Source organism: Alosa sapidissima, chromosome 16 (assembly GCF_018492685.1).
Source record: "Alosa sapidissima isolate fAloSap1 chromosome 16, fAloSap1.pri, whole genome shotgun sequence".
Taxonomy (NCBI): Eukaryota; Metazoa; Chordata; class Actinopteri; order Clupeiformes; family Clupeidae; genus Alosa; species Alosa sapidissima.
This window is the reverse complement of record NC_055972.1, coordinates 20,666,365-20,685,945: the sequence shown is the minus strand read 5'-3', so window position 1 is coordinate 20,685,945 and position 19,581 is coordinate 20,666,365. Positions and strand designations below refer to the sequence as shown.

At 45.7% G+C, this 19,581-nt stretch overlaps 1 protein-coding gene across 15 annotated transcripts in view; it reads left to right on the top strand.

Annotated features, from left to right (window-relative positions):
- lrrfip2 (leucine rich repeat (in FLII) interacting protein 2) overlaps positions 1-19,581 on the top strand; it is a 33,457-nt gene that overhangs the window by 8,954 nt on the left and 4,922 nt on the right. For 2 of the 15 annotated variants that reach the window (XM_042066301.1, XM_042066304.1), the window contains exons 3-20: positions 4,685-4,771; positions 6,596-6,652; positions 7,691-7,744; positions 7,907-7,954; positions 8,440-8,517; positions 9,481-9,528; positions 10,101-10,166; positions 10,802-10,906; positions 11,331-11,381; positions 11,862-11,912; positions 12,097-12,153; positions 12,819-12,890; positions 13,744-13,857; positions 14,922-14,963; positions 15,535-15,669; positions 16,240-16,311; positions 17,820-17,990; positions 18,831-18,923. In XM_042066301.1, coding sequence (XP_041922235.1) covers positions 4,685-4,771; positions 6,596-6,652; positions 7,691-7,744; positions 7,907-7,954; positions 8,440-8,517; positions 9,481-9,528; positions 10,101-10,166; positions 10,802-10,906; positions 11,331-11,381; positions 11,862-11,912; positions 12,097-12,153; positions 12,819-12,890; positions 13,744-13,857; positions 14,922-14,963; positions 15,535-15,669; positions 16,240-16,311; positions 17,820-17,990; positions 18,831-18,923 — 1,401 coding nt within the window. Of the gene's footprint in view, positions 1-4,684; positions 4,772-6,595; positions 6,653-7,690; positions 7,745-7,906; positions 7,955-8,439; positions 8,518-9,480; positions 9,529-10,100; positions 10,167-10,801; positions 10,907-11,330; positions 11,382-11,861; positions 11,913-12,096; positions 12,154-12,818; positions 12,891-13,743; positions 13,858-14,921; positions 14,964-15,534; positions 15,670-16,239; positions 16,312-17,819; positions 17,991-18,830; positions 18,924-19,444; positions 19,538-19,581 lie in introns of all 15 variants that reach the window. The other 13 variants (XM_042066309.1, XM_042066311.1, XM_042066310.1 and 10 more) reach the window with 11 other exon arrangements.

The window sequence follows — 19,581 nt, the reverse complement described above, 5'->3', positions numbered from 1 at the left end:
GAACTGACTAAAGAGTCGTGACTGCGACCTCTTAGTGTTGAGGGAAGGCCGGCACAGCAGACTATCATTAAATGACCACAATGGGTGAGAGGGTACATAAAGCTGGATCATTAAGACAACATTAAGACGACAAATTGCAGTTGCAGTAAGGGTTTAGTTGGCCAGAGTGAGGGATTTAAATGATTTATTCCATTGATTAACATGCCATAATCATTGTTCTCCTGCGGCTTTTAAAAGTGATTTTTAGTTTAACATTTTGTAAACCTTTGACCAATTTCCCATGACTTACAGACAGTGCTCCCACTGTCAGTGACCTTGCCCTGGGATATCACGATGCATGCCATCTTAGACCGATCTTAAATACAGCTGGAGCCTTGCATCAGTATATTTATCGCACAGTCACACACTACAGCATTTCTACAGCCAGCAGGAGAAATGGCACTCTCACAACAAGGCACAGCTGGGTATGAAGAGTTATTTACAGGACTCCCAGCGTGCGCTGGCGAAATGCTTCCCCCCTCCATGTGAACTCATCCACGGCTATTGTGCTTTATGTCTCACAAATCCCATTAAGTGGCCATTTGTAAAAGATCTGGCTTTGACCGTGTGTCTTTATGGGCGACTTTGAATGAGGTGAGTTGTCTTCAATACTTTATGGCCTTCGCGGTCTGCCGGAGTAGCAGACAGGGGAGCAGTAAGAGTGCACTTGGAGAGGGGAGGGGTTTGCTTCGTTGCCAGGGAGGAGAGGTGGGTCAGGCTGAATTTAGCCTGTGCTGCTGAGGCATCAAGCAAATTTAGTCCTGCTGGTCTTGCTATCAGACCCCATCTCCCCCAGCCAGGCTCTGCTGTCTCACACTCCCCCGTGCCATGCTTACATCCACCCTAAACGGCTCTCTGTAAAAGACTAAAATGTAACACATTCTCTGTCTTCATAGTTAGGCTTCCTGTATAGATGGGGGTGTTTACTCCCCGTGTGTGTGTGTGTGTGTGTGTGTGTGTGTGTGAACCTGAAAAGAAGTGCGGTGGAAGTCATGTGGACCCTCCCCTTCACTGACTTGGGGGAGCTATAGGACTCCTGCCCATCACTGACCTTCACACCCAGAGGAGTGGGGGTTAGGGAGGCCCTGGACTGATGGAGAACACATGTAGTTTCTGTATGTGTGTGTGTCTGTATCTGTGTGTGTGTGTGTGTGTGTGTGTGTGTGTGTGTTCTTTCTTTCTTTCTCTCTCTCTCTCTCTCTTTCTTTCTTTCTTTCTTTCTTTCTTTCCCTCTCCCTCTCTCTCTCTGTGTGTATGTGTGCAGTTGATCACTGAGGCTCCGTGCCAGTCCTCAGCCTCTGTGGCTGAAGTGAGTCATGGTGGACTGGACACCACACCAACAGCTCTCCCATCTCAGCTCAAACACAAAGCTCAAAGCTCTCAGGGAGCACTATTATTAGAAAACAGGCCATCCGTTTTGCTCTTTTGTATATATTGGTAATGGTGGTGTTGATGCGGTGTGTATTACTGATTATGACATCTGGAAGGAGTAAGATTAGAATATTCCGTATTGTTCAGTGTTTTGGGGAGCTGGCTCTGTACATTACATTAGTCGGTATATTAGAAGCGTATACAAGTTTTACTTGGTGGGTTTTGGTCTTGTTTACATACTTGATGACATGTTTGACAGGAACGGAATTATTAGAACATAGCTTGACTAAAGTTTGTGAAATGGAAAAGAGTTGAATGAGGTCCAAGACTCAAACAGCAGGCCCATACTTGGCCACAGCAAAACCAGACGGTTGATGTTTGAAGTTAAAAGGCATCCCGGGACTCATCGTGGAACTGATTATTGAGAGCTGGGGGCTTGCACGGTGCTGTGCCCAACATAGCGGCGTAGGAACACATGGTGACCTTATCTCCCAAACAGAGCACCACCTCATGCTGTGTAGTCCCCTAAAGGCTCCCTCCACGCCCACAGCGCTGATCTCGCCGTAAACTCATTCAGCCTCTGCTGTGTGTTCAGACTTCACCTCTTGAGAGGGCTGGGCTTGTATTCCTTATTCCCTTTTTTTCCCTTTTTCTGCCAGTGGAGTCCTGCAGTCCTCCATTGCTGTGAGACGAGAAGCCAAGCCACGTGGGGAGCTGAAACCAATTGACCCAGATATGGCGGTGGATTTTGATCCCAGTTGGCTTGGAGTGTTGAGCATAATCTGGCATCCCCGGCCCCCTTGTGGTGAAGGGCAGACGAGTAGTTTTAAGATTCAGATCGTGTCCTCCTCAAGTATTTACGAGTGGACAGGTGGTTTTCAAAAGTCTGAGGAGACATCCAGATTCTCATCAAAAGTGTTTGATGTTGCACTGATGGTGTCGCATTAGCCCAGTCCTCTGGAGTTCGAGGCCTGTCAGCCACGCTTGAAGTAGTCTGATGTGCATTTTCAACTAATTCAATTGGCAAAGCACGAAGGCTGCAATAAATTGTGTAGCTTGCGACTGATTATTTGCGAGTATTTCGGGTGTACCGGAAGGGATGTACAAACAAGCAAACAAAGTTTGCATGTTTGAAAAAATATTTTAAAAAATCTTTGTATATTCCCACAAGGTGTTTGGGTGCTCTAAAAAAGAGAACCAAAATGATTTTTCAGACTTGTGAGGTCTGCTGTTCAGACCCTGAAGGGATTTCTTTTCTGTTCATTGCTTTTTGTGAGAGTGTTTCTACTTATCTCAGTAAGGGAAATAAATCAAGAGCTTATGTTGAGTACAAATATGTCTTCTGAAGGCTTAAACAGAGCCCAGCCAAAAACTTTTGATCAACTTTGAGGGACAGCTATGACCATGCAGGATCATCCAGACCAAACGTGACAATTTTGCTACATACTATTCCTATTGATGTACCAGCATGCAAAATGTGAGCCTCCTACATGGTTTAGTTAATGTAAACCCCCCCCCCCCCCCGGCTGTTTCTTGGAAAGTATTGATCTTACATAAAAGTAATTTTACAGTGTGTCTCCTGGGAAACATCGGTACACCTGGTAATTTTTTGAGACCTAAGTGCGTGGGCCCTGGTTGAATTGATGTGGAATGACCCAACTGTATAAAAAAAATTGTGCATGTGCATGGAAACTTTTGTGCATGTGCGAAAAAAAGATTGTCTTCGAGGATATGATTTGTGTGGAACCGTTTTGTAGCTGTGGAATTAATTTGTCTGTGTGCAAAAAAATTAGTACCTGCAGAAATATTTTGTGCACAGGGATTGAGTTTGAACGTGTGTGGAACCGCTGGATCTACGAAGCTACAAAACTTTTTTACAGACACGAATTTTGGCAGTGTTTTGTCATCGTGAAGAGCCAATCAGCGAATTTTGGCACGGTCTTGACAGCGTTTCTGCAGTGCCAATCAACACATTGCATCGCCTACTGACTAGCCAATCAGGGGACGTCCTGCATCACATCTCTCGGCCAGGGTCGGTGGGCCGGGCACCATAGCACGCACAGGCAGGCACAGAGCTTTTAGTGAGCGTTTAGTGAACGCATAAAACCATCAGTTTGTAAGCAAGAAGAATCAAGAATTACGATCTTTGAGTTTGTTTATCGTTACCTTGCAACCGAGGCTTTAAGTGTTAAAAAATATTGCAGTTTCACTATGTACAAGATGTGCCGTAGCACAGTGGTTAGAGGAGCGAGCTTTGATCTGAGGATCATTGGTTCAAATCCAGCATCAATCATTCTGCCAGTGTTAGTTTTGGGTTAGTTTTCACACACACGTGAAGCACTGCCTATGCCATCCAGAGCGCAAGGCAGTGCTTCAATTAATTCCACATTTTTCGCACATGCACAAAGTATTTCTACAAGTACAAAGTTTCCGTGCACATGCACAATTTTTTTATACAGTTGCAAAACTCGATTACACATACACAATATTTATGCTGTTGTTTTGATTCCATACCAGACACTATCAAAACTAGTTCCTACAACATTTATGAGGTAACGAATTGCTCATAAACAGAATACTCAATTGCATGGGATTCAAAGTCTAACAAGCCAGCATTCTTCTTTGCTGAATCCAGCCAGGGCCTTACTTGGACTTACAGTATAGGACATCAGCAGGATAGATCCTCTTCGAAGTGTGAGTGTATCGTAGACCTAACTTCTTTTTTCTCCTTGGTTAGCGTAAACAACCCAAACATGTCTTTTTGTTTAGGAGTCATATTTGGTATGACATTTTTTCTGTGTTCACAACATAATGACCCAATAACAACAAAGCGCTCTCTTTGCTAATGGGTGGGTAACCAAGAGCTGGTGTTTGGCTCAGACTGAGACTGAAAGCTGTATGTTCATTTCATGCCTCACACAAAGTTCTGAAGCGTTACTTCCTATATATTTGAAAGGATTATATTATTCTGTGTTATTTTTGTGTTTGTCACATGTGGAGTTTTTGAAGCAGTTTGGCAAAAAGGTTGCCAAATCCCTGAGTGTTAATGGGAACCCCTAGGGAGAGAGGGACAATTTGTTTTTGTTTTTTTGAGTCAGTAAAATATCTAGGACAGGACACATAATCTGCCTGTACTTGGAAGGGGTCACAAAAGTAAAAAAAGGTGGTGTTGTGAAGTGTGATGAAATGTGATGAAATGTTTGGAAAGTGGTGGTGTTGCATTAATAAGGATCCTGACAGACTGATGAGAGTTTTGTTCTGTTTTGTTCCACAGGCAGAGGCCAGGCTCGCAGCCAAGAGAGCCGCCCGGGCAGAAGCACGGGACATCCGAATGCGGGAGCTGGAACGCCAGCAGAGAGAGGTACTACCACTATCACTATGCCAGCTGCTCACTGTCATTAGTCTTCATTATAGGGCAAGGCACTTAGACTTAGTCCGTCACTGCTATATCAACACTATCACAGTAAAGCCAAATTAATTTGAATTATGAGTCAGCCATCATAATTGTGCAACAATGATGTGCCTTCAATTAGAGTCAGATGCAGTTTTAGGCAACCCAGTAGTTGCAGTAAGTGACGGTTAGATGCTCTATTTCAAATGGCTGTAATGTAGTTTCATACTTTGACCCTCTAGCTGCCCGCCCCATAGGCAAGCCACAAAAAAACACGTCTCTTTAGGCAGCCTAGGCTCCGAGAACTGTACCAAAAAACAATTGCTACCAACAAGTGTTACCAACCACTCAAAAGCAAAATAAATAGTGTTCCATCCAATAACCGACGAGATACTAGTTTAGAAAAGTTTCAATTGCACGGAAGGGAGTAGCGAGCCAGCTCTGTGTTTTGTTTGAATGTCAACAGACGTCACCCACAATCGCTGATACAACCTTTAAATGTGGAGAGTTGAAAAGAGAATTGTCCTACTCGCACTATATGTGGATCACACTGCATGTTCAAAGATCACTGATTCAGATTTCCTCCATGACTGTACATCCCAGAAAGAGAATGGTCCATTCAGCGCTACAGTAAGTCATGCTGGAAGCAAACGCCGGGTTGGGGACGGTGCGTTTGGGCTCTTCCCAGTTGCATGAGCGCACGATTACAGTGGCCACTATCCGAAAGTGAGAGAGCCTCTCAGATGCTGAGTGTGCTCCTCTGCTCCGCTCTGCTTTCTCTCTTCAGGGAGAGTGTTGATGTGGAAACGAACGGTGAATACTGCTGAGGTCAGGCTGACTCACTCTGGCACCGCAATGCCATGCCTCAGCTCTGATATATGCCACCTTATTAAGAAAGTTATCAAGTCGCTCGTTTAGCTGTCTGATGTGATCATCCACTCATAGACTGTCTCTGTTACACCAGGGAAGTGAGAATGCCTTTTAAAATAATGTCTGATGTATTTGGCCAATGGTGTTTCATCTTGTATAATGCCATACAAGGCTGCTCCTGACTGGTTTTAAGCCATTGTTTTGGAAAGGTATATACTAGGGAAGATGTATAGCATGGTCATCATCAGTGGTAGGGTTATATTTTCAATTGGATGGATGGATTCAATGGATTCATATAAGATGTGGGGAACAGTAAGGGCTGAGCTACACCAGGCACGTAACTGAAGCGTTCCGTTCGCGTAGCGTTTGCTGCAACGATTAGCTTCCACTATAATCAATGGAAGTAGCTACACTAGACGTGATGGCGCCGCGTACATTCGAAAAAAATAGATAAATAGAAAAATAGACCAGTCTTTTAAAATGGATTTTATGCGTCACGAACGGAATGCTTCAGTTACACTGCCGGTGTAGCTTCCCTGTAATACTTTAATAGATCACAATTTTAAGGTAGGATGGAGACAGATAAGTTGAGAAACATCGGATCAGCATATGAACTGGCATAATGTTGCTGAAATCTCCTGTCAGCGATAGTACTTTGCAATTCCTGTTTTTGGTGGAGTTTGAAATACACCTGCACATACAAGCATATTGGATGCATTTTGAACTAATCAGCCTTTCTGCAGGAGCTGAAGTTGGTTTTGGCAAATACTCACATGACTGCACTGGACGTGTGTGTGTGTGTGTGTGTGTGTGTGTGTGAGAGTGAGAGTGTGGTGATGGAACCACTTTGCTGCGAGTAAACAGTGAGTTTGTGTTTATGTTTGTTCCCTCTCTCCCATCCGGATCACGGTCCTCTCTGCTCAGCTCTCTCACCACCACTCGTCCTCCAACAGGAAATGGGGGCAGATCCACCAATGGATGGTAGGACAGAGCGCATGTAGTGAGCCTGTCGACTGCATCTTTTGAAACCCGTGTGTCTGTCTGTGTGAGGTTTGAGCCACATACATATCTGGAAAGTTCCTAATGTTTTTTTTTTTTTTATGTAGGACATTACCTTGTTCATTGTACTTGGTTCAGAGGAACTCCTATCAGAGATCTCTTTATCAGATAGCCTGTAGACATTCCAAGGTGTGCGCTTGATAGGGGCTGACACAGGACCAGACCTTTATTGCAGCTGTCATTTCTAAACTGAAACTAGCGCCTGTCAGAATGAACACAAGGCTACAGTCTAAGTCTGCACCTAACCAAGCCTTGATTTATTGTTGTTTTATTGCATGAGCTAACCTGTCAATTGTGGTGTACTTTAAACAAAGCGAAGAGGCCTGTAGGTCCAAGGTCAGATTGGTATCACTTTCTGGAATGTTCCACGGTAATTTCTAGCGTAAATGGATTAAGATGAATGTGTATCCGTGCGTGTCCTCATGGTGTTGCTTCCAAGTCTTCCACTCCCTAAGCACACGTGGCCACAGGGAGGGAAAGGAAACGATCTTGGCAAGCAGTCAGCGTTTGAATCCGGCTGAATTGATATGCTTCAGCTGGGTGGCCATTCACTGCTCTCGCTCTTCTTCCTCACGAGTGGCATGTGTTGGTTTGGTATGGCACTAACAGATGTTCCAGCAGAGCCGCCCAGCCTCATGTTTCACGGTTTCCTCTGTCCCCTCGCATCCCTGCACTGCCCTCTCCTGCCCTTGACTCCTTTCATTTGGGGAATGCTGATCGTAAAAAAGCTAAGGATGAAAGCAGTGGATTCTAATGTGACCTTTGCAAAGCAGTAAAGCGTCTCCACTCTCCCTTTTTACAGTTTTATTTCCCATCAGCAATCATCAATGAAAAGAGGGTCGGCCATTTTTTATGGGGCTTCTTCTTTTCCTTGTTTTCTTTCGTCTCCTTCTCTTATTTGTGCCTCTGCTCCTTCATTTTTTTCTCTCTCGCTCTATCCCACACATTCTGTCCATCCAGGCTGACGCTGAGAAGGCCCGAACCTCGCATCGGTCCAGCACGAGTCAACGACGGGTTTGTATCTACACCCCCCCCATCTCTATCTGGTCTAGCTCTCCAGCCTTCACTTCCACTGTCTCATATCTCTTATCTTTTTAGCTTTTATCCTTATCGATCCCTCTTTACTTTATCCTTTGCCATCTTTCTGTTCTTTTATGCTCTGTGTCTGTTTATCAGGGTCGAGATGACGATACAATGTCGGTCCGTAGCAGTGCCAGCTACAGGGTGTGTACCATGTTGTTGGGGTGCCCAGGGTTTTGTGTGTGACGCTTGTTGTGATCTGCTCTGCAATATATATTTAAAAAGAAAACACACACTCATAAGGTTTGTCTACACTGCCAACGACAACTACAAAGCCAACTGTAACTATGACGATATGAACGTCAACACTGATCAACTGAAAGTCTCTCGGGAATATTCTTAATGTTCATTAATGTTTCTGTTGTTCTAAAAGGCACTCAGAAATTGTTCTTCATGTTGTCATAGTTATAGTACTATGTGGTCTGGCTGCTGCTGTCATTAATTAGAGTGATATGTGGAACTGTAGTTTGTACTGCTATCATTACGGCTATTGTTGGCAGTGTGCACAGGCCTTTAATATGTTGCTAAAATGATGGAGAACTGAAGGGATACATGTGACAATAACGTGAGATGATTGGACAAATGGGATGACTGTGTCTGTAAACCTGATATGTTTCTGCTTTTAAAAGTCGACTTCATCCTCGCTACGAGACTTGGGGAGCTCCCAGCGGAGTCGATCTAGTACCTCTCGCAGGAGGGATGCGGTGGTGGGTTACTGGGGCGTGCTTTGCTGTGTGTCTATGTTTGGATTTTGTTGTTGCTGTTTGTAGTTGACTTTCTGTTATAATTTACGTTTGTCAAGTTTACGTATAAAACCTTTTTGACAATAAACATTAAAACAGGCTAAATGTGGCAACATAACCAGAGAGTTGCATCACTTCCATAATCCTCTTAATTAGTCCACCTCATTGCAACTAACACATTGTAGGATTTGTTACCTCATGTGTAGACTAATGCTAGAAACTCGTTGGTTGATTCGTACCTAACACGTCTGCGTATTTGGTTGTTGGTGGAATTATAGCAGCAGATGTCCTAGTGCTTGAGGCAGCACATGGGAGAAGTTTACAGTGTGATTTCAACTGTCTGCTCAGGCCCCCACAGCTTATCGCGGTGACTAATGGCTGCTAGTGGAAGCCTTGAAGGGGGTTTCTCTGGCAAATAAACGACAGATTAATCATTGGAAACGGGGTCACGGCAGTCTCAAGTATAGCATTGAACACATGACCCCTCCAGGAACGCTGCACACACCCCTGCTCCAGCGGCTCTCGCCATGTAAACAGCTGACTAAAGAGCCTGACTTATGTTCTCTCTCAGCAACTGTACAGGCTAAGCATTCAGAGAGAAAACACTGGCCAGATTTGTAGTGCACTCCCACCCACCCCCAGATCTGGCAACTAGTATCCAAATTAATGACCTGTCTTAGTCACTCGCTGTCATGTCATGATGTTGCTCTGTGTCAGTGGTCGAGCATAACGTCATCATCAAAAAAGCAATAACCATCAATAACTCTCACTTGGTCTGGTTTGGGTGTTTGTTTTTGGTACCACATACGCATGGAGTTTTCATTCTGTGGGGAGACTGCGGTTTGTAATTATGTGTGTGTGTGTGTGTGTGGTGTACTGTATGTGTGTTCGTTCCCCTCTCATGTATAATTGCTGTTCTGTCTGCAGTCTGACGGCCTCTCCAGCAGCTCGGCTCTGAAGAGCTCCCGTTCCACTGTATGTACCATCTCAGCCTCGGCCGGCTGTTCCGAAGCCAGCGCGCTTCATTCACACCTTGCCGCACTCACACAGCAGTGATGTGTCTGAGGTTCTCACCCTCGCCCAGCACAGGCAGTCAGTCAGACCTCAGGATGTAGGGCATGCTTGATGGCTTGTAAAGAGACAGGGTTGTCGAAATCTGTGAGGATTCCAGGGGGGGGAATTCAGGAGCTGCCAGACAAATTTGAGATAGATGTCGGTTTATAGTCTGGTTTAGGTTTTGATGTGCTGTTTGCTTTTTGGTGTACCTTGCATGTAAATGAAGAGATTTGACTTCAGTAGTAGACATCAAAAGTGTGCTGAAACATTAAACTAGGCAGTAATGAGGAGTCAGGGTCCAGAAGAAACAGACCATGTTAGAAGCAGTTTACAATCTAGCCATTTTAGACAAAATACACTCCTGCTTTCAGATGTTTGGCAGCTGTTTTGTCAGACTGAGATGCACGTTGAAAGATGCACTGTGTTATTTAAGTGAATGTAGTTGGGCAGACATGTAGTGAAACTCATCCCTTTGCCACCCTCCCTGTCAGAGCTCTGTGTACAACGACTTGCACAACTTGAAGAAGACCTCCAGTGGCTCTAAAAAGGACTTGCTGGTCAGTGTACTTCAAGTATTTGCATGATCACTGATCTGCCACATAAACCCTGATTAATTGGCAATTAAAATGACAGAAAAATGGTTCAAAACAAGTTATGACTTGTTTTGACAAGACTTCCCTCTGGAAGATTTTCCCTCTGGAATTTTAGCCTATCTAGTTTGGTAGTAGGCCTAATAATCCTTTGGTAGTAACAGACCAACGGACCAGTAGTTGGTGTAGATCTGTAGGTGTAGATCTGTTGTCAGTTATTTGTGCCTGGATTCATTCAATTCCTCAGGATGCTGCCCATTGCCCACAAGGGCGGCTCACAAACAAATGCTTTGGATGCAGAAAACAACAGATGCAAGCACTGTTTCTATTTATGTTCCTTTAGCAGATCTAAGGCTTTTTCTGGCTAAGAACTGATAAAAGAGCTGAAGAGCTGATGAAATTCTATTCTTGCTTCACAAATAAAACCCCATAATTTTTTTTAGTCATAATAATTTCTGTTGTGGTAAAACACATTATTTTCATTAGCAAAGGGACATGTTAACTCATTGTGTGGATATGGTAAGCTGTGCGCAGTGGAAGATCTCTCTCTCTCTCTCTCTCTCCGTGCTTTGTGCTCTGTTGATGTGTCATTTTCCCTCTAGACTGGACTGTACCACGACCAAAGGAACTACAGCAGCCTAAAGAGCACCAAACCTGCTCCCCCTACTTTCACCTCCACTACAACCTCTTCCACCTACCAACCTCGGGTCTGTCCCTCTCCCTCTCCTCCCTGTCTTTTCATCTCTGCCATTCCATTCCAGTCAGTGTTCACACAGCCAGATTTCCCAGAGGGGAAATGATGCCACTGAGGCTTCCAGCCAGTTGGTTCACCCACAGTGTCCAAAGTGTGGCTAGATAGCTCTTGACTGACTATTGCACAGTGTTGTGTCATTTACTTTGTCATGAGGTGTTCAGAAGCATTTGATTGTGTACATGCCTTCTTCATGTGTGGTAGTTAACATCTCAGTATTGACTTCAGAACAGTTTAATCAAAACCTTGAAAAAAAATCCATCATACGTAGCAAAGGTTTTGTAGCCTTTCGTTTAGATAGTCTGTTGATTGTTTCCGCACTTCCGCACATTGTCTACCTGCCTAACACCCCCCCCCCCCCCCCCCGATTCCCACCGCAGGCTTCGTCCACCACCCCCAGCACAAGTGGTCTGACCCGAAGTTACAGCCTGGTTAGTCTGCATGAAGTCTGCATGCAGCCGCATCACACTCCAGTGTACACACTGCAGTCTCTGCCCAGGGCACAAAGCTGCTCTGTTGCACCCCACAGATGAGTGTTCTTTAGGCCACAGAATGTAGCTGACGCAGCCCTCCTACAGTCCGTAAAGTTCAACTGGAGGGTTTGTTCTTCTGGAGGTTCAGTGGCCCTAGACAAATAGTAATGCGTGTGTTTATATTATGGTAATGTGATAATAGTGCATATGGTGAACATACTCAGCAGGAAGGGATTTCAGCTTGTCAGAAGCCGCTGCCCACTTGTAAAGAAATATAGGCATTCCACTTCATTCAGAATTCTTGGCTTTGTAATGCATGCGTGCAGCCAAAGAGGCTTCTCACTGAAGGAGCCCCCAGTTGGTCCTCTTGTTCTGCTTCTGCCTGTAGCCATGACCTCCCCCCCCACACACCCTTCCTCCTCCCTTTTACCCCCTCAGGCCTCTATCTATGACGACGGTCTCTATGGTTCCTACAGTTCCAGCAAAGCTGTAAGTGTTCTCCGTGTCCATAGTGACCCAATTATGAGGTCATCCTCCAGTTGGTTTAGCTCATTCTGTCTTTGCTTGCATTGAGACTTTGTGGCGCTCATGTCGGTGCTGTTTCTATTCCACCAACCCACCCCCCTTCCCGTCCCCACCTACCCACTCCTTACCCCTCCACACACACACACAGCCGTCTGAATACAGCTGGTACTCCTCGGGGGCCAGCTCCACTCGTAGCAGCCCCGTGGTGAGCGGCCGGCACTCTCCGGCCTGTCCTGTCCAGCTGCACTCTGCCTCTCTGCCTCGCCCATTTCACTAACCCCCGTCGTTTATCCCAGCAGCTTATCCACCACTTGGGGATACATGCGGAATGGCCTTGAATTGTGGATAAAGTGCATGGTTGATTTAACACCCTACCAGTGCTGCTAATAGCGGTAAAAAATCTATTTCAATCTCTGAGTGAGTCCGGGCAATCGATTGGAAATACTGTAGAATTTTTGAACATCCCATTAACAATCAATAGAGAGATACAGTAAAATGGACTTTATGACTGAGCTAACATGGATATTTAGTGTCTTAATGCAACCCAGCAGGGAGCAAAGCAGGTAACGCTGGATCAAAGCCAATGCAACCTTGCTAAAAGGCATGCAGCTCCACAGAAGTATTGTATTTTGAAATGTTATGGTGGGTGCAGTTTACCCATATGCCAGCCGTGTTGTTTGATGTGTGTGTGTGTGAGAAGTGAGAAGGGGCTCTTAAACCTATGCATGAATGAAGTTGTCTTTAGTGTGTATATGAGTTTTGGTAGTAGCTGGTAAACAGAGTGTGTGCATGCAGGCTGGTTGTGAACCAGTGAACGTTGCCGGTTCAAAATGCAGCCTAATGACTGAAGCTCCCTGTTGACTCTGCCAGTCTTCCTCTGATGATGACTCCGGCAGCACTGTGTCCCAGGAGTGCTACAACCGCAGACGCAGGGACAGCACGGTGAGCCAATCAGGGGGTCGTCCCTCTCCAGGCCAGAGCGGCCCAGCCTTCCCCCCTCAGGACCTCCTCCAGCCAGCAGCAGGAACTAACTGGGCGAATCCAGAGCTTGTACTGCAGGTTAGGGCCCAGGGTGACCTGGAGCGGGCATGAGGGACTGATAAGAGGACAGAGTAGCCATTTGAGGTGAAGTGCTGCCTGTTGAGTTCTGAGAAGGCTGGACTGGAGGTCAATGAGGAGGGGGTTGGGCAGCTTTGCCCAAAGGACAAGATGGGATTTTTTCCATCAGCCACAAGCCATTCAGAGTGACCTTTTTATACCATTATTCAAAATGGAATTCATGGACTTAAGTCTTGACTGTTCTGTGGTCCCTTAAGATCTAGTCATTGTTAGGGTAGTTGTTATGACTTGTTGTTAACCCCTGTTTCTTTCGGCTTGTGTGATGTTTGTTCAATTCTTCAAATATATATAATTCATCTTATGTTCCTTACAATGATACAGTTAACTAAGTAAATAAAAAGTACATATAACAACTACTATACTACTACATATAACAAATAACAACTATTGCCATGGCCTTGGTCCTCTATTGTTTTCCTTTAGTTTAACTCATTTTATTTTCCCTCTCAAAAGCCTTTTGGAGCATATTTGCTCTCTTTTCCTGTGTCCCTATCCATGTCTTCTGTTACTGTTTGATAGCTTTAATATGTACATTTCATTTTCCTCTCATATTTTCTCCCCCACTCCACTCTCTTTATCTTGTCTCTTGCAATTTTACCCTTCTCTCTCTCTCTCTCTCCACTCTCTCTTTTCTCTCTCTCCTTTCTCTCTGTTCATCACTTCATCCTGAGCGTAGTCGTCTGACTTCTCTGACATTAGTGAGACGGCTGCTGACTATTTCAGCCGCTCTAACCGCCGTGGCAGTATCGTGTCTGACCTGGATGATCTGAGTATTCCTGATCTGGACTCCGTAAGTCTCTCTCTGGAATGGAGTGGAGTGGATGCATGTCTCCTCTCAGACCGCTCTGAGACCGCACATATGGCCTTTACGTACTCCCAAACTGAAAGACAAGACACCACACACACACACGTACACGTACACACACGTACACGTACACGTACACGTACACGTACACGTACACACACACACACACACACACACACACACACACTGCCCACACACACACACACACACACACACTGCACACACACTGCACACGTATACAGCCTCACTGAATATGCCCACCAGATTGGACAATCTGGACATCCCTTATCTAGACACCCTATTGTTAGATGTTGGAGAAAGTCAGACTTTGGCACGTTCTAGTCTGACTCACACGTGCATACACAAGCACAGCACAGCCCCATATGCTACGCAGGCCTACCACACACACACACACACATAGATACAGGTTATCCCTTCCCCTCCACTGGCTTATCTCTCACATACTACACGGTCACAGTTCTAGAGTGTTGGGAGCTGAAAATAGCTGAAGAGGTTTAACCCGATAGTGAAAAAAAAAATGTTTTGATCACAATGGCCTGTCTAACACAACCCGTATTTTGTGTGGTTCCCATCTGATGACTAATCCTGTGTTTTGGTTAAAGATTCCCTGTGGGATTTCACAGAGTTTTGCGTGTGTGTTTTGGCACGTCTCCTGCTCCGTTTGCAGCGCATGCATGTTGGTCAAGGTTTCCCGTGTTATTATGATTTCTTTTCTTGAAAAAAAAAAGGGGCCGTGGCTTACCATTGGCTTCCTTGAGTTGCTATTTAGAAATGGTTTGTTTTGGTGACGGTTGCCGGGGCACAAACCACAGGTTTTGTTTTGAGAAAGGTGGCTTTTAGTTTGCCTGCTGGAAAAAAAAAAGAGATGTTTTTGTGAAGTGGTGCACCGAGTGATCTGTGAACATGCAGCGGTCCACCTCCTGTTCTTCCCTCAACAGACCGCTGACTCAGGTGACCGAACCGAACCCCTGCGGGTCAGAGACAGTACAGGCTGATTTACTCATTTTTCTTTTTTCCATTTCTTCCAGCTGGATGAAAAATGCGACAAGCAGTACTCAGAGTACAGCCGGGTGAGTATGGGAGACTACACCAAACGTGTGTGTGTGGGGGGGGGCTTCATGAAATGACCACGAGTTTGAGACCAACCTGGTCTTTTATGCATCAGTTGTATGAGATGTTCATTATAATGACAAGCAGTGGCATTGTCCGTTGTTCCTGTCTGCTATCATCATTGTGCAAGCATATGCAAATTCTGCAGCTGACCACAAAAATTTGAGATAAAGCACCATAGAAAAGCATCGCTCCATTGTTGTGGTTCCATTTTATCTAGTCTCTACAGAAGTTCTCTTTAAGGCACACAATGACCACAAAGAAGACACACAGTGTCAGACCCAAACCCCTAATTCTGCAATTACTGTGTAATTCTGAAGAACATGGCCCTAACATTATGGAAGATTTGTCCAACACAGTCCACCTTAATGTTGTAGAAACTGTGTAAACCTAAAAACTCTATTCATAAGTATGCTCTGGCAAAGCATTTATTATCTCTCTCTCTCTCTCTCTCTCTCTCTCTCTCTCTCTCTCTCTCTCTCTCTCTCTCTCTCTCTCTCTCTTTCTCTCTCTCTCCCCTTCCTGCTGCAGCCGTCGTCGCGCTGTGCCACCCCTGGGCTGTCTGCGGCTGCTCTGGCGTCGCTGGGCGGCACCTCGTCCAGGCGTGGTAGCGGAGACGCGGGCAGTGTCGTCGTCGACCCTGATGCTTCTCTCAGTGAGCTACGGGTGAGCGAGCCTTTCGCCGTCTCCGACAGGGGAACTCTGAAGAGAATACGTCCCTGTGACCCACAACTTTTTGTTCTCTGTCTGTGGTCGCCAGTGGACACACAATGTTCACAGAGCCGCTAACTAACTGCTGTTTCTGTTGGTGTCTTGAATGCTTGGGATAAAGATGTTCTCGTCTGTGTTTTGTCTTCATGGCTGTTTCATTGAGATGCACATACTATGTGAGGCAGTCGCTGTCTGTGTGAATGCCTGTGTTCTAAATGTGTCTGTGACGCTAATAGCTGTCTCTGTGAATGCCTGTGTAGAAATGTACATGTGCACATTCACTGTCTGAGAATGCTGGGAAGATGTAAAGTGTAAACCCCTCTGTCTCCGTTTGCCAGCAAGTGCCAGTGTTGTGTGGCGATGACATCCCGACTCCTATCCGCAGTCCACATCAGTGCTCGATTCTCCCTCCCTCCCTCCCTGTCTGACTCTCTCTCTCAATCCTTCCCTCCCTCCCTCCCTCTCCATCCCTCCTCCTCCTCTCCCTCTGGTTCACTCATCCCATTCCTCCCGTTTGCTCCACAGGATCTGTATGATTTAAAGGACCAGATTCAGGATGTAGAGGGGCGCTACATGCAGGGGCTTAAGGAGCTGAAGGTAGAGGGGCCTGAGTGCACTGCATGCCTTCTCTTCCTTCTCTGTGTGGCCTTTGATCCTTCCTCACCCCCCACCAACCCTTAGCATTGGGTCCACCCTCCTCTTCTGTTGTTGCATGACGTTAAAAATCACAGTAGGCTGCATGTAGAGCCTCTCATGAAAAGGTGTGTGGTGTGTGTGTGTGAGTGCGTGTGTGTGAGTGCGTGTGTGTACGCGCACATGTGTGTGTTTGGGTGGGTTCACCATGGACCTATACACAGGTAAGTTTTATCAGCTGGTGTGCAGGACTGGCCTCAACTGTCACAACCTCTGCTGGAGGACACTTCATATCCTGTTTTCCACACTGACCTCTGAACTTTCCCCTCTGCCCCCCTCAGCCTCTCTGGGACAGGAGAGGCCTGTCCACTGGAGTGGGGAGAGGGGAATGTGTGGGAAGTCTTAACTAACTCACTTTACTGTTGGCATGGCTTTCACCTGGGTTTAGTTGACAGCCCTCTGGCATCTGTACAGAAAAATAAATGATGATACTAAAAAGAAGAAGATCTAAGTAGCACTAATAGGAAATGGTGTATGAGTTGTTTTCCTTCAGGAGTGTGTCCATCTCAAGACCTTTAAGCCATGTTCTAATCCGATTTTCATTCATTAGTACTGAATGCACTGCATCAATTGGATTGGGTTTGGATGCATGACCCAAAACTGCATTTATATTGAGCTGCATCTGAGATGGACAAACATCTAGTGGGTACACGTACATGGCTTTTCTAGCCTATCATGTTTTTTCTCTCTCTTTTAGAAATGAAATGAACACTCTGTGCTACATACACATATTTATAGCAGTAGTTGTACTAATTGTAGTAGTAGAAGTAGAATCACCTGTAACAATAGAATGTGTAGTTGTAGAAGTAGTATGGCTACTAGTAATCCATACTTAAGGTCATGAGCAATGGAACGCAGCAAGCATAATTCTAAATGATGCAGGATAAGCAAGAAATTCCAGAATGAGACCAAGTAAAGACATTTACATTATACTTATTAATTTACCAGACACTTTTATTCAAAACGACATATGGCAATTATGTTACAAGGGCCAATGTCCCTGGAGCAACTTGGGGTTAAGTGCTTTGCTCAACGGTCGAAGCCGGGAATTGAACCCACAACTTTTGAGGCTATGCTAGCCCAGCTCCTTAGCCACCACCGCCCAAGGCTATGATAAGAATCTTTTAAAAAGTAAAGCAAAGGGGAAAAAATAAGTGATTTCATAAGTGTGGCTTTGATGCACTCAAAACAGCTATATATAAGTGTCCCATTGTGATAGTGTGTCCTTTAATAGTTCCCATCACTGAGGCAGCTTTTGTCATTGTTTGGCCAAATTAAACTAGGAGAAACTTGAGCAGAGCATCTTAGTCAAGTAAGGTTCTCAATATCCACACTATACTGTGGATGATTGGTTGTTTGTGTGTGTGTGTGTGTGTGTGTGTGTGTGTGCTTGTGTGCTTGGTTCCTGGTAGGAGTCTCTAACAGAGGTGGAAGAGAAGTATAAGAAAGCTATGGTGTCCAACGCTCAGCTAGACAACGACAAAGCCAACCTGATCTACCAGGTGGACACGCTCAAGGACGTCATAGAGGAGATGGAGGAGCAGACGTCAGAAATGAGACGAGAGATGGACGACAAGTCCAAGGTACCCACATGTGTACACACACACACACACACACACACACTCACGCACACACACACACGGCATCCAGGCACACAGGTAACACACTGTTCTGCATGCACACATTTGTAAAGAAAAGTTGTTCCAGTAACTTGTTTAAACATGGGAGGGAGGTCAGGAGGTGACAGCTGGGTTGGATTTCCAGGTCAGGCGTTTGTATTTAATAACCCTAGTTAACTTGTCAGTCATCGCCTAAACCCTTCTGCAGCCTTTGAATCCCAAAGAGTGCCCTGTCACTTAGATTCCCTTCTCAGCCCTTAGCTTTAATGAGACCCATTTTACTCTCTCTCTCTGACGTACACTCCCAGGTGTTTCAAATTGAAAGGAACACATGAAGTCCCTGCTGCTGGCTCTCTCTGTGTAAAAGCAGATGCGTTCAGTGCCTTTCCACAACGCTGGAGAACCTTGCAAACCTCGAGGACTTTTCCCAAAAAAGGCACCAAAGAAAAGCACATTGTTATTTGCTAGCCCAGTTAAAACATGGACAGCACATGAGATGCTTTTGATTTTGAGGCCTGATGTAGTCCACCCCACAGGACTTGCCCCCTTTCTCATATTATGCTGAAGCTTAGTAGAAAGTTACAGTCAGAGAGAAGATGGGGATTTGCGCAGCCTTGTGCAGAGGACTATGTGAATATTGCGCATTTCACAGAGGACTTCAAGAAAAGCAATAACCTCTCTGGAAAGTTGCGTTATGTCTTTGTAATGATCTCTCCCTTCCTTTCCCTGTCATTCCTCCCTCTCTCTCTCTCGCCGTCCCTCTCTCTCTCTCTCTCTCTCTCTCTCTCTTCATCCCTCTCTCAGGAGTTAGAGAGACAGAAGCACACGGTGTCGGTGCTGCAGCACAAGCAGGAGGAGTTGAAGGAGGGCATTCGCCAGAGAGACGAGCTCATAGAGGTGAGACACACACACACACACACACACACACAAATTCCCAAACCCTTCTCACCTCCCTCCCAGCGAAGGAAAAGCTCACAGAGTGCACATGAGCAGCTGTTCTGCAGTGATGGACACAGCTTCTGTCAACATACACACACACACACACACACACACACACACACACACACACACACACTCCCCTTATCTGTATTTTCCTCTTCTTTCTCTTTCTCTGTCCATCTGGCACCTCATGTCTGTATGTCTCTCTCTCTCTCTCTCTCTCTCTCTCTCTCTCTCTCTCTCTCTCTCTCTCTCTCTCTCTCTCTCTCTCTCTCTCTCTCTCTCTCTCTCTCTCTCTTCTCTCTCTCTCTCATATCCCGCTCTCCTGTCTCTGATCGATCAGTCTCATTTCAGCATCAGGCCCTCTGTACTTTTTCCTGCCATTCATCACTCCTTCATTGTCTTTTCTATCTGTCCATCCTCTCGGATGGCGCCGCCCTGCGCCTCCTCTGTCCATCTCGCCATCCTGGCCGCTGCAGGACAACCAGCGAATGCAGCAAAAGTTAGATACGCTCACCCGCGAGGTGTTTGATCTGCAGGAGACCATTAACTGGAAGGACAAAAAGATTGGGGTAGGAGGTTGTAGAGCTACCTGTAGAGCCATGGAGACCCATAG